We start from the raw sequence: 15,000 nt of genomic DNA, 5'->3' as shown, positions 1-15,000 counted from the left end.
AGTTAGGCAGATATGCGAGAAATATTTAGCAAAAGGTAAGGAGGTGTATGTTGCGTTTATGGATCTGGAGAAAGCATATGATAGAGTTGATAGGGAAGCAATGTGGAATGTGATGAGGTTATATGGAGTTGGTGGAAGGTTGTTGCAAGCAGTGAAAAGTTTCTACACAGGTAGTAAAGCATGTGTTAGAATAGGGAATGAGGTGAGCGATTGGTTTCCGGTGAGAGTGGGGCTGAGACAGGGATGTGTGATGTCGCCGTGGTTGTTTAACTTGTATGTTGATGGAGTGGTGAGAGAGGTGAATGCTAGAGTGCTTGGACGAGGATTAAAACTGGTAGGCGAGAATGATCATGAATGGGAGGTAAATCAGTTGTTGTTTGCGGATGATACTGTACTGGTAGCAGACACAGAAGAGAAGCTTGACCGACTAGTGACAGAATTTGGAAGGGTGTGTGAGAGAAGGAAGTTGAGAGTTAATGTGGGTAAGAGTAAGGTTATGAGATGTACGAGAAGGGAAGGTGGTGCAAGGTTGAATGTCATGTTGAATGGAGAGTTACTTGAGGAGGTGGATCAGTTTAAGTACTTGGGGTCTGTTGTTGCAGCAAATGGTGGAGTGGAAGCAGATGTACGTCAGAGAGTGAATGAAGGTTGCAAAGTGTTGGGGGCAGTTAAGGGAGTAGTAAAAAATAAAGGATTGGGCATGAATGTAAAGAGAGTTCTATATGAGAAAGTGATTGTGCCAACTGTGATGTATGGATCGGAGTTGTGGGGAATGAAAGTGATGGAGAGACAGAAATTGAATGTGTTTGAGATGAAGTGTCTGAGGAGTATGGCTGGTGTATCTCGAGTAGATAGGGTTAGGAACGAAGTGGTGAGGGTGAGAACGGGTGTAAGAAATGAGTTAGCGGCTAGAGTGGATATGAATGTGTTGAGGTGGTTTGGCCATGTTGAGAGAATGGAAAATGGCTGTCTGCTAAAGAAGGTGATGAATGCAAGAGTTGATGGGAGAAGTACAAGAGGAAGGCCAAGGTTTGGGTGGATGGATGGTGTGAAGAAAGCTCTGGGTGATAGGAGGATAGATGTGAGAGAGGCAAGAGAGCGTGCTAGAAATAGGAATGAATGGCGAGCGATTGTGACGCAGTTCCGGTAGGCCCTGCTGCTTCCTCCGGTGCCTTAGATGACCGCGGAGGTAGCAGCAGTAGGGGACTCAGCAGTATGAAGCTTCATCTGTGGTGGAAATGTGGGAGGTTGGGCTGTGGCACCCTAGCAGTACCAGCTGAACTCGGCTGAGTCCCTGGTTAGGCTGGAGGAACGTAGAGAGTAGAGGTCCCCTTTTTGTTTTGTTTCTTGTTGTTGTCGGCTACCCCCCAAAATTGGGGGAAGTGCCTTTGGTATATGTATAATAAAAAGTAAATATTCAATTATGTTCAATTAATTTTCCCGTCTTTTTTACTTCTTATTTGATTCAATTGTTTTCCAAAATCATAATATTCTGATATAGGAAAATTAATAGTCTTAAATTCACGAAATACTTTATTTGGAATGATGCAAAATTAAATCCTAAGTAATTGAATAAATACAATATATATCGATAGCCAACTTGAAAATATTTAAATTATAGGTATTTTATTTGTTTGTACATAGTTGATTTTGACCTAACATGTATAGTATATAAATTTTATTCCTCATCAGAGGAATCCAATTCAACAATAAAAGACTGTAACAAATGTTCTACAGAAAGGTCTGCCTCCATATCTTCCTTTTGAAGTATTTCAGCGTGCCTCACAGCATTAGCCCAATTTTCTCTTGTTACACTATTTAGAGCTTCTTCTAATAACGATTTTAAGTCTTTCACTTTGAAGTTGTTCTTTTTTGATACATACTGCTTAACTTGCCCCCAAATCAACTCTATGGCATTGTACTGGCAATGATATGGAGGCAACCTTACCACTTTATGGCCTTTTTCTAGGGCCATATTATCTATTACGTATTTCCTCTCTTGGCATGCAGTCAAAGACTTGACCATCGTTATTCATTCATTTTTAGTCAAGTAATCTTTTGGGTCTTTTCCCTTTTTAATAAGCCATTCTTTAATCAATGCTTTCCTATCTGACATTGTTGGGGGCTTATCAGTTCTCACCGAATGATAGGAAGCATTATCCATGACAATTACTGATGACGGAGGAATGTTTGGTAATAATTTTGATTTGAACCAGTCTTGAAATACGTCATGGTTCATTTGCTTGTGGTAATCCCCGTCATTTTTTTGCTTGAAAAATTAAAGATGCATTTGGTATAAATCCATCTTTGGTGCCAGCATGAACAATTATGAGTCTGTTGCCTTTGCCACTTGGAGGATTAACACCCGTTGCCTTTTTCCCGCTTTTATCCAACCAACATTTTCCCACACAATAATTTTGATTTACCCAGGTTTCATCTAAATAAACAAAAGGGTGATCTCCACTTTCTTTCACTTTCTTAATTTTTCGAAAAAAAAAAACCGTTCTTGCACTTGACACTTCACTTCTTTCTAAAAGAAATTTCCTTCCATTGACTTTAGCATAAATGAAACCTATATCATGTAGCACTTTTCTTAGAGATTCTTTGCATCCATTGAATGGAATATTTACTTTAAATTCCGCCAGTATTTTTTCAAGGGTGGAGATTTAATTTCGTGCATAAAAACTTAACACTGTTCTTCTTAAAACACATTTATCAAAGTCGTCTAGAGCAGTCACGGGACAAGGATGAAGCCTAATTCTTTCTTGAAATTTCGGTTTTCTAAATTCTTCTTGCGTGACTCGTCCCTCCTTGATGATTCTACGTACTGTTCTTTCAGGAACATTTGTGGCTTCAGAAGTACGGGGATACATGCTTTGGTGACATCAGTAAAAGGGCCGCGGTTCATCTTCTCTTTTGTGAAATACTTGTACACACTGTGTACTATTTCCCTGGCATTGGGACGGAGAACACGGTTTGGAGAAGTTTCCATGGTTTATGTTTGCTAGATAATGCAGTCTCTGTCTCAAACACTACATTTTATACTCAAAGATCTACCATTCAAGGGATTAAATATAGCTTGCTGATATTTGCTACATAAATTTACCCTTGAGACCTCCAAGGACAGGTCAATCGGATTTCAAACTTCCCTTCTGTGAGAGTCATATTAAGACAGTAGGATAAAACTGGCAAATATCCTTGGATTATGATTTTGGGGGACATGTACTTGGTTGTAATTATCCTTATAGAAATGAATACCTTACAGTTAAAAATATGCCGGAAAAACGGTAAAAATCCAGTTATAAATGTTGCCAGGCATTTACCGTCTAATAAATGGAAATATTGACGTTAAATGGTGATATTATGATCATCAACCCGTAATAACATAACAGGGTAGGGTAAAAATTACTCTCTCCAATATTTTACTGAATTAGGCCTAAGAACAGTATATTTTTACGGATAATGTCCGATTAAAATTACGCTTATTTAACAGTGTACCTAATGAAATATATACTGTATGCTCGACAAGAATAACAGGAGAGAGAGAGAGAGAGAGAGAGAGAGAGAGAGAGAGAGAGAGAGAGAGAGAGCGCAGATTTAATATTGTCTTAATCCAGTGAGATTAGTGAAAAAGGTGAGGATGCACCCTGGGGATACTTTGGGGAATGTCATCTGTCATTAACGGCTAGCATTAGTCTCACTCAGTTTGGATGGCTCGTCTCTAACCGCAGTGTTCATTTTTCCTTAAAGTGGTCGAAATATTTTGACATGGGTACGCTGTACAGGGGAACAGAAATCGTCTCAGCGGCCACGACAGAATGGTTTGACTATAGTACACTGCCTTGAGGCACCCCTTTGGTTAGTTTTCTTGTCTCGGATTCAACATTTGATATTACTACTTTAACTTTGCAGTTTTCAAGATAACTCGCAAACCAGTCATATGCTCGTTCTACGATGCCCACAGCTTTAAGGTCTTCCATCAGATATGTATGTTCTACGGTATCAAATGCTGCACTTAGATCAAGCATCACAAGAATGCAGCACTTGCCTTTTGTTATAATTTCTGTTATGTCATTTTTAATCGCTAACACTGTTGTTTCTGTGGAGTAATTTTCTCTGTATGCAGATTGATCATCAGGTATGGCATTAGATTTTTTCAGAAGTTTCCAGGTTTGTTCGTGTACAGCAGTTTCAATAATTTTCGAAAAATATGACAGGTTTGATATTGGCCTATATGAACTTAAATTGTCTGCATCACCTTTTCCTTTATACATAGGCTTGATACATGCAACTTTTTCACAATCAGGGAAAACTGTCTGTGTTAGACTCATATTTACCATGTTTCGGTAGGTCTCTTGTAGTCTGGTTTAATTTTCTGCATCTTTTATATCATTAAATGGAAATGGATCATTTCCGCAGTGGGTTTTTTTACTTTATTTATTATTCTCATATCATCACTCTGACTTAACTCTTTGAATACCCTTAGCTTATTTACACCTGTTGCTGATGTATTCCTTCGCTCTGTTGTGCCGATGTTGTGAAAACTAGAGCGGATTTGATTTATTTTTTCTTCAAAATAATCAATAAAATCATTTGCTAGGCATTTAGGATCATTAGTTATGTCGGGCAACACTTTCTGTCTTTAGACCTAATAGTTTCTTTAGGTTCTTAGGTATTTTCCGTGGGTCATTTTCATTGCAGATTTTTTTTATAATAGGCCTTTTTTCAGTGTTTTCAAAGACAACATCCTTCAAAGTTTGCCTCGTCTCGCTGCTGCGCCTAACTTTATTCATTATGGACCACAAAAGTAACGAAGGTAAAGGTAAGCATAAGAGATTTCCTATGTTCTGTTGTCTTCTCAGATCAGGCCTACAGTTTTTAATATATTTAGTATTAGAATTATGACAAGTTTCCAAAATGACAAAAATGCCTTTTATGAAATGTTAATACATCGATTATTTGCTGATGTTTTCGAGGATTTCCCTTTTATCCTTATGTAAAGATATTGAATTGCATCTCTCCTTTCATTGAGTGGCTCTTTAAATGTATTTTGGATACAGTTTTGTAATCCACAACCATTTCTTGATTCATTAATGATTATCTGCCGCTTTGTTTATTAACCCCAACTTTTATTTTTCTTTTTTTTTTCCAGTTCTCTCGATGGCTGTTCAAGGCTCCAATTGGAGGGCAGACCACCTCAAGAGGATGAGGGACCGAGAAGAGGAGATGATGTCAGAGGAAAGGACGACCAAAAGGAGGAGAGTGAGTCTCCTCACGAGGAGGAGAACGAGTCTCTCCTCACAAGGAGGAGGAGGAATCGCCACCTTTGTTGGAGACTTGTTGGGAGGTCTTCCCTCGCCGCCATCCCCAACCTACTCCTCTCCCCCTCCATCACCGTCTCCGATGGATTTGGAGTAGGATACAAATAGACATCTAAACTGTAAAGCTAGAAGGTGCTTAGAATTCCAAGTCATTAAGTAATAAAACTATGTAAATATTCATATGATTTTCATATCTGAAGTAGTCCCAATTCTTCAATTTTTTTTTTTTTTTTTTTTTTTTTTTTTTTTTTTTTTTTTTTTTTTTTTTTTTTTTTTTTTTGCAGTAATGAACTGATAACAAAAAGCTTACAGGAAATGTCAAGGTTTTCTGTGGAAAATGACATGAATATAAGGTACCATGTTTTTGGTCCTACATAGAATAACATGTTTGATGAATAAATTTGTTTTCTTCAGAGATTAGTGTTTTTTTTTTTTTAATGCACAAAATGTGATTATTAGAGTATAAAATGTTCTACGTTATATTTTCTTTGACATTTAGCATACATATCCCCTATTTTGGTTAGCAATATAAGCAGATCATGATTTTCTGCTTACTCTTTTTCATATTGTTAATAATCTACTTTTAAAGAGGTTTTAATTACTCTTTGTCTTCAACTTTTTTTCAAGTTCATCAGTTAATATTCCTCCTCCTTTAAGTGAGGGATTTCATCTTTTGAATTTGTTGAAAGCTACTTATTCCAATCTACTATTTTGAGTTTAGTCTTCTGCAATGGATTCATCTGTTATCCATGTGTTAAAGGAAGAATTCTAAAGTTGGCGTGGTCTCCTACTAAAATTTTATTAAGAAAAATGGAGACCTTGTATACCTTGAAAGCAATTTAAGTATATTTTCGTAATACTTATAAGATATAAACTTGGGTTTTTCAACCCCAAAACTCTTCTCAATACATGCTTTATAGGATCACATTAGAACTATGAAAAGTTTCACCTTCACAGAATAAGAAATAAGAATGAATATCTGAAATATTTGAAGTTTGAATGACACTGTGGTATTCATATTATTGTTTGGCTTTGAAAGAAAGAATGACACTTAAACCTCTATATTTTTCATTTTTTTTTTCTTTTTTTTTGTAATAGAAAAGGATAGAATGAAATTCCTGACAGCTGAGACAGGAAAGCTGTATCTTTTGATTAGAATTTAAATGGATGAAAGATTATAAGAAATGAGTCCATTCAGCAAGACTAGTGGGAAGAACACACACTATCAGAAAGTCTTGACAATAACATCGATAGAACATTGTTCAAATCTCCAAGACATATCAGACTTAAATAATAAAACAAACCTTATAGACCCGTTACTTGAAAAAATTGTTGACTTTATCTTCTATTTTAATAGTTCGTCTTAATTACCCTAATTGATTCGACAACTTAGTCGTGATGTCATTCTTTCGAAAGCAGAAGAAACTACTAAAAGAAAACTAAACCAGATTCTTCAGATTTTCGTTGATCAATTTATTCAGAAGGAATTATTTTTTTTTTTATTAGACTTTGGTTCTTCAGTTGCAGACTCATCTTGGGTTTGTAGCATGGTCCTGCTTTTCCAAGTAGGGTGAGGTAATAATGGTAAGAATGATAATAACTAATGACAATAATACTACCTAGAAGTATATGTATTAGAATAGCGTTGTAGGCAGCAATTAACATAGGTAAATTGTTACAATAGAATTAGATTTTTTGTGTTCATAAATTTATTCTAAACTTAAATGATTAACTCTTTTTCAAAATGAGGATTATTGGTCTCGATATATCTTTGCTGTGAGGGTAATTTGATGCCTATTTTCTGCCTTATATCTAAATTATTATTTTACATAATAGCAATGGTCATAATCCCTCATGGCAGACGTTTACTACGGAAAATGAAAGTGGTTTTTATAAGATTTCTTAAGAAATGTTTGTGAATTGCAAAACTCAAAGGTATATAATTTTATCAATATTGACAAACATTTATGCTGCATTCTTAAATGTACCTTTTTTAACATCTTAGGTTATAATAGTTGTTGATATAGTTTTGCTTAATTAAAATCCTTGCTCTTTGGGAATTCTTTATATATTAGTGTAAGATATACTGATGTTTTGGTCTAAGCTGGGCCCAAGCACGGGCTCTTTCTCTTGTTACCTTCATTATTCCTCCGAGGTTGTTACAACTCTTGATGGCGGCTTGACGTTGATCCCCGCTTACCAACCAAGGTCCTTAGGGTGGAGGGCATTTCCCTGAGGCGTCTTTGGCTCACGAGGTGGTTGTATTCTTTGGCTACCCTTCCAGTAATAGTCTCTCTCTCTCTCTCTCTCTCTCTCTCTCTCTCTCTCTCTCTCTCTCTCTCTCTCTCTCTCTCTCTCTCTCTCTCTCTCTCTGTACAAGGTGATTTTAATGTTTTTTTTTTTTTCTTTTTTTTTTTTTAAACAATTTGCGTACTTGAGAGCTTCAGAGTTTAGACGAACCTACAGTAGAGGAACATAAAGCAGAGAATATTTTTGTGCAAGAGGCTGGCGTGAGTCTCTTTCATAGTTTATTTACGACCAGATCTATTTTAATGTTTTTACCGATCTTTAAATATTTTGATTATTCATAACTTCGGTGCTCTTCTAGTACATGATCTACCGAGTTTTCATTCCAGTACATGATCTACCGAATTGCTTTCCAGGATGTGATTATATTTATTAAAAAATAGCTATAATTGTTAACATACCAGTTTTTCTTATGTTTGGCCATTAAATAACGAAACAACTAGTTAATTCATTTAGTATAGGGGGAATCCTTCCTCGGGATAGGACACCTTTTACTCAGTAGTTAATGCTTCTGAATTACAGTCGAGTGACAGGCTTACACTAAAGTCACTAATTTTATTACATATCAGGACCAGGTTTTTGTGAGTATTCATTTGAATGTCACCCAAGTTTCGTAAATACTTTTTTATTTCCTTCCACCAGACTTGACTTATTTTCGTTGATTTTTAGTTGTTTATTTGGCATCTCTTCCCTAATACTAGTGAGAACCTGGTTGAAAGTTTTAGTGGTATCATCAGTATCATTTATAGAGAAGTAAAATTGTGTTTTTTATTACTAGCTAAGCTACAGCTACAATGAAAGGAAGTAATTAATAATTGATATAAAATCGCTTAAGATCCGTAACAACGTTATATTAGATCTGTCATGTATAAACTGTGAAGAGAAACATATCAGTCTGTTAAACACAGAACCATTCGCTGCAAGTTTAAACTTCTGGAAATAGTTTGAAGTAAACTTGATGTCTCCGTAGCACCATAAGGATATCGTGTCAAGATCTGAAGATGTGGGTCATTCCACCTGGACAATGAGGTCAAGGGAACTTGTGGAAGCGAAGACGGATTAAAGTCTTGAATGCGGGATGGATCCGTCGGTCATTATCCAGGATATGTTTTCCTGTTCAGCTCTTTTCTTTGATCCAGATGTCAGTGGAATGGAAATAGGAACTTTGGAACAGTGGAAAGGAAATAGGAACTTTGGAACAGTGGAATGGAAATAGGAACTTTGGAACAGTGGAATGGAAATAGGAACTTTGGAACAGTGGAATGGAAATAGGAACTTTGGAACAGTGGAATGGAAATAGGAACTTTGGAACAGTGGAATGGAAATAGGAACTTTGGAACAGTGGAAAGGAAATAGGAACTTTGGAACAGTGGAATGGAAATAGGAACTTTGGAACAGTGGAATGGAAATAGGAACTTTGGAACAGTGGAAAGGAAATAGGAACTTTGGAACAGTGGAATGGAAATAGGAACTTTGGAACAGTGGAATGGAAATAGGAACTTTGGAACAGTGGAATGGAAATAGGAACTTTGGAACAGTGGAATGGAAAAAGGAACTTTATAACAGTGGAAGGGATTTAGGAACTTTGGAACAGTGGAAGGGAAATAGGAACTTTGGAACAGTGGAAGGGAAATAGGAACTTTATAACAGTGGAAGGGATTTAGGAACTTTGGAACAGTGGAAGGGAGATAGTAACTTTGGAACAGTGGAAGGGAAATTGGAACTTTATAACAGTGGAATGGAAATAGGAACTTTGGAACAGTGGAAGGGTAATAGGAACTATAGAACAGTGGAAGGGAAATAGGAATGAAACAGTGGAAGGGAAATAGGAACTTTAGAACAGTGGAAGGGAAATTGGAATGGAACAGTGGAAGGGAAATAGGAACTTTAGAACAGTGGAAGGGAAATAGCAACTTTGGAACAGTGGAAGGGGAATAGAAACTTTAGAACAGTGGAAGGAAAATAGGAACTTTGGAAAAGTGGAAGGGAAATAGGAACTTTATAACAGTGGAAGGGATTTAGGAACTTTGGAGCAGTGGAAGGGAGATAGGAACTTTGGAACAATGGAAGGGAAATAGGAACTTTAGAACAGTGGAAGGGAAATAGGAACTTTGGAAAAGTGGAAGGGAAATAGGAACTTTGGAACAGTGGAAGGGGAATAGAAACTTTAGAACAGTGGAAGGGAAATAGGAACTTTGCAAAAGTGGAAGGGAAATAGGAACTTTATAACAGTGGAAGGGATTTAGGAACTTTGGAACAGTGGAAGGGAGATAGGAACTTTGGAACAGTGGAAGGAAAATAGGAACTTTGGAACAGTGGAGGGGAAATAGAAACTTTAGAACAGTGGAAGGGAAATAGGAATGGAACAGTGGAAGGGAAATAGGAACTTTAGAACAGTGGAAGGGAAATTGGAATGGAACAGTGGAAGGGAAATAGGAACTTTAGAACAGTGAAAGGGAAATAGCAACTTTGGAACAGTGGAAGGGGAATAGGAACTTTAGAACAGTGGAAGGGAAATAGGAACTTTGGAACAGTGGAAGGGAAATAGGAACTTTGGAACAGAGGAAGGGAAATAGGAACTTTATAACAGTGGAAGGGAAAAAGGAACTTTGGAACAGTGGAAGGGAAATAGGAACTTTATAACAGTGGAAGGGAAATAAGAACTTTGGAACAGTGGAATGCAAATAGGAACTTTGGAACAGTGGAATGCAAATAGGAACTTTGGAACAGTGGAATGCAAATAGGAACTTTGGAACAGTGGAAGGGAAATAGGAACTTTATAACAGTGGAATGCAAATAGGAACTTTGGAACAGTGGAATGGAAATAGGAACTTTATAACAGTGGAATGCAAATAGGAACTTTATAACAGTGGAATGCAAATAGGAACTTTGGAACAGTGGAATGCAAATAGGAACTTTGGAACAGTGGAATGGAAATAGGAACTTTGGAACAGTGGAAGGGAAATAGGAACTTTAGAACAGTGGAATGCAAATAGGAACTTTGGAACAGTGGAAGGGAAATAGAAACTTTAGAACAGTGGAAGGGAAAAAGGAACTTTGGAACAGTGGAAGGGAAATAGGAACTTTAGAACAGTGGAATGCAAATAGGAACTTTGGAACAGTGGAAGGGAAATAGAAACTTTAGAACAGTGGAAGGGAAAAAGGAACTTTGGAACAGTGGAAGGGAAATAGGAACTTTATAACAGTGGAAGGGAAAAAGGAACTTTAGAACAGTGGAAGGGAAAAAGGAACTTTGGAACAGTGGAATGGATATAGGAACTTTGGAACAGTGGAATGGAAATAGGAACTTTGGAACAGTGGAAGGGAAAAAGGAACTTTGGAACAGTGGAATGAAAATAGGAACTTTGGAACAGTAGAATGGAAATAGGAACTTTGGAACAGTGGAAGGGAAAAAGGAACTTTGGAACAGTGGAATGGAAATAGGAACTATGAACAGTGGAATGGAAAAGGGAACTTTGGAACAGTGGAATGGAAATAGGAGGCATCACACCACCGCCCTTTACGAAATTTAATATTGCAGAGTAAATGGAAACTGATTTCAAATCAGAATATTGATGAAATATTATTCTATCAATATAGAATTGGGTTCAGCAAATATCTGGACAGGGATACCCAAGATATATTGGAAATAACTACTAGTATGATATATATGTTAGTTATCCATCTGCCGTATTTACTATACTGCAAATATACTGACTACCTGCATAGGCCTATACCGTAGTTCAGCCGGCAGAAAATAAAAGACATATACTTATGCATCTCAACCAATCTATTTGCTGTGACCTCCCTCACAATATTAAATCAGGGAGTTTCCTGATCGGGGAAACTCAGGGATAAGGACTCTCCCTTATAGGGGTTAGAGGTGTCACACCACCAGCCCTTTACGAAATTCAATATTGCAGGGTAAATGGAAACTGATTTCAAATCAGAGTATTGATGAAATATTATTCCATAAATATAGAATGGGGTTCAGCAAATATCTGGGCAGGGATACCCAAGATAAAATGGAAATAACTACTGGTATAATATATACGTTAGTTATTCATCTGCCGTATATACTATACTGCAAATATACTGACTACCTGTATAGACATATACTGTAGTTCAGCCGGCATGTTGCCGGATTAGCTAGCTATTGCCAGAGCATCTAGCAAGCTAGATAAAAGAGAGAGAGAGAAAGCATGGAGTGAAGGCTATTTATTATTGTATATGTATACAGTAATAAAAGATGTAAAAGTCTAATTTTACTGCCTTTCTCCGAAAAGAAGGTTCACTTCCATTTAGCCACAGTACTATTGCCGGCTTACTACTGTAGGCCAGCCTCCGGCAGCACGAGTACAGTCGGCATACTACCTACTGAGTCAATACCTATCTGTGCCGGTCTACTGGCGGCCAGAACAATACGCCGACAACGGAAACTGTGGCTAGCAGTTCAAGGGAGAACTGGAGAACATTGGTGACACAAGGGACCTCCCATCCACAGCCGCCAAGGCCGCTGGAAGCCGGCAGTCGCCGACAGCCGTCATGGCCGCCGGCAGTCGGCAGTCGCCGGCAGTCGGCAGTTGCTGGCAGTCGGCAGTTGCCGACAGCTGACGGCTGAGGAGGGGAGGTCTGGGCGGCTCCGGCAACCCACCAGCAATGGTAAGGTTGCAGGACTCCAGCACAGGAAAGACAATGGCTCGGCCATCGTAAAAGAACAGAGAGGGGAGGGGAAAGGGTCCTATATGAGGTATAGGAAGGACCGGCAATGTTGCCGGACCTACACACCTTGAAGAAACTGGCACGACCACAAGCGGTAGGAGAATCATTATTCTCCAGCTTAGGAGGTGCTAGTACAGTTAAGGGGACGGCAGCTCATGCCATTCCTCTCAATAAGGGAGAAACAGAGTTCCAATGCCGGCGCCATCCTAGGCCACAAGAGTATACGACTCTAAAGCCTAGGGCCGGCGAGCATAGGACTAGTCTACTAGACCACAGGGAGAAGGTGGCGGCAACATTCGACCACTTCAGGTGTAATCTAGGGAGGGCTAGCCTCCTATGCCGGCAGTTCCGCCGGCAGGGGAATGCAATCATCCCGCCGACCAACTGCCGACAAAGACTAAATACTCTGAGGTTCTGAACGAATCCCAAAACTTGCCTTCTGCCGTTAAGGGATGAGACAGAAAACTCTAGGTTAATCATGCCTGAATTCAAAATTCAAGGCCAACGCAGAGAGTTGTAGCCTAAGGCTACTCTCAGAGAGAAGAGAGATTACCCATAAATCTCCTGCGAGATTAGCAACGGTTAGTATAATTCCAGGAGTGATAACCAATACACAAGGGTAACCAGGGAAATGACGAAAGTATGTGTTGTCTAGGTTATGTTACCTAGACAAGACGAGATCTCTGTTACCTAAATCACCAAAACTCTGACATATACGATCGTCACGGAAAAGGGAAAATTATGCTTATAAATATCTTTAAAATATGTAATGTCTAAATAGCTTTCATAATAACAATTAAGCTATTTAAACCAGAATGTCGTTCTGCTAACTAAATAGCACACGTTCAAAGAACGACAGCGTCTATGGCGATACCGGCAATCGGCGAAGATCCACACACAATAAATACACTAAATTCATTGTGAGGCTGGAACTAAATTACATATTGTAAAGAATAAATACTCAACTTTCTGGATGGAGAAAGAAGTCGTAGAAAGCATAAAGATTCCCAGAAATCGATCGAAAATGTCAGATCGACAGGGAACACCACCGTAGCGAGTCGCTACAGATAAAGGAATGACCGGCAGAGGGAGTTGGCACGGTTGTGATACGAATGTAGTAGGGGAACCAGGGTAATCTTTGTTGCGGTTACCCTTCTATTCTGCCACGTATTCCCCCTCGAGGCGTAAAGGCTATTCGGGGTGCAGATTGCCATGTGGCATGTCAAGAATACGTCCCCTGATGATATACGATACCCTTGAGAGTACTCGCGCCAGAAGTTGGAATTCTGTGAAACCTTTGGTTTGATTCTCTGGGAATATCACTGTAGTCATATGTACCTTTGGGAAGCTACTAAAGTAACCTTCCATTAGGACGTCATGGCTTGAGCCCATAAATGCCGATTTTCCACTATTATGTGCGATTGGAGGGACCAGATCAAAGTCACAGGCCCAAAATCTGGAATCCTCAGGGGCCACGCTACGACTGTATTATGACTGTCGAATGAGTATTACGATTGTTTCGATGATTGTAAAGGTATTTACGATGATCGGTTGTGTGCTAGGGAAATTAGGCCACGCCCCCTTTAACAATGTTCGGAATGTTGCACGATCGTCGTAACAAGCGATTCGATTTCCGGCAGTCGTTCAACAATTATCAGAAGGTCGCAACCGAGGTTATTTGTTTTCACCGAAGTTCGTGCGCACATTTTGATAATCGTATTCTAGATTACGATGATCTAAACGCTCTTCGATGATCGAAGACTCGTTTGGAGATCGAAGACACGTTTAGATGATCAAAGACACGTTAAGATGATCAGAAAATGCATGCCGAAGTTCGTTAAAAATTTTGACAAATGGCAGTTGCCCCGACCATTTAGCGCGGCGCTAAATTGTCGGCCCGGTTCGGGGCACGTAGGTCCGCGCCACGAGGCTCGCCCCGCTTCCCGACATTCGTACAAACCTCGCCGACGTGGCAAAAAAGCCCCTTCGACATTCGGCCATTACACCTTCGAAGGCTTCCATAATCGCTATAGTTGCCAACTACCAATTTTCCTGTCTTCGGGAGCAAGAGAGCAAAATCGTGAATGTGTGAACCCAGCATAAGGAAGGACATGGCCCATTGAAGATGGTGTTTGCAGAAAACCTTGTGTTGATCAGAGTAAGGAAGTCTTTGAAATGGCAAAAAGATAGAAAAGTTAGAACGGTAAGTTTAAAGTTAAAGATCATTAGCGCCAAAGATATTTTCTACATTCAGAAAATGTATGAAGAGAATGTTTATACTATGGTGGAGAGGTCGACACTGAAAGATGAATTTGCCAGCATATATCTGTACACATAATTGATAAGAAATAAACAAAAACCATGAAATTAAATAATATATAAGATGAAAAACGAATAAATAACTTTGGTGGAAGTCGAGGACTGGAAGCCAAGCGAATATGCCCCTTGAACATCATAATATATATATATATATATATATATATATATATATAGTATATATATATATATATATATATATATATATATATATATATACATATACATATACATATACATACATATACATATACATATACATATACATATACATATACATATACATATACATATACATATACATATACATATATATATATATATATATATATAT

The 15,000-nt window shown here is 38.4% G+C and overlaps 1 protein-coding gene across 2 annotated transcripts in view; it reads left to right on the top strand.

The window, feature by feature from the left end:
• LOC137637794 (uncharacterized) overlaps positions 1 to 15,000 on the top strand; it is a 379,868-nt gene that overhangs the window by 9,929 nt on the left and 354,939 nt on the right. Inside the window, exon 2 of one of the 2 annotated variants that reach the window (XM_068369908.1) lies at positions 5,153 to 5,543. The exons of the other annotated variant lie outside the window; for it this stretch is intronic. Coding sequence (XP_068226009.1) covers positions 5,153 to 5,429 — 277 coding nt within the window. The 3' untranslated portion in view covers positions 5,430 to 5,543. Of the gene's footprint in view, positions 1 to 5,152; positions 5,544 to 15,000 lie in introns of those variants that run through there. 2 annotated transcript variants of the gene reach the window in all.

Source organism: Palaemon carinicauda, chromosome 3 (genome assembly GCF_036898095.1).
Source record: "Palaemon carinicauda isolate YSFRI2023 chromosome 3, ASM3689809v2, whole genome shotgun sequence".
NCBI classification, from domain to species: domain Eukaryota; kingdom Metazoa; phylum Arthropoda; class Malacostraca; order Decapoda; family Palaemonidae; genus Palaemon; species Palaemon carinicauda.
Note: the sequence above shows the minus strand (reverse complement) of the source record. Positions and strands in the feature narration are given on the sequence as shown.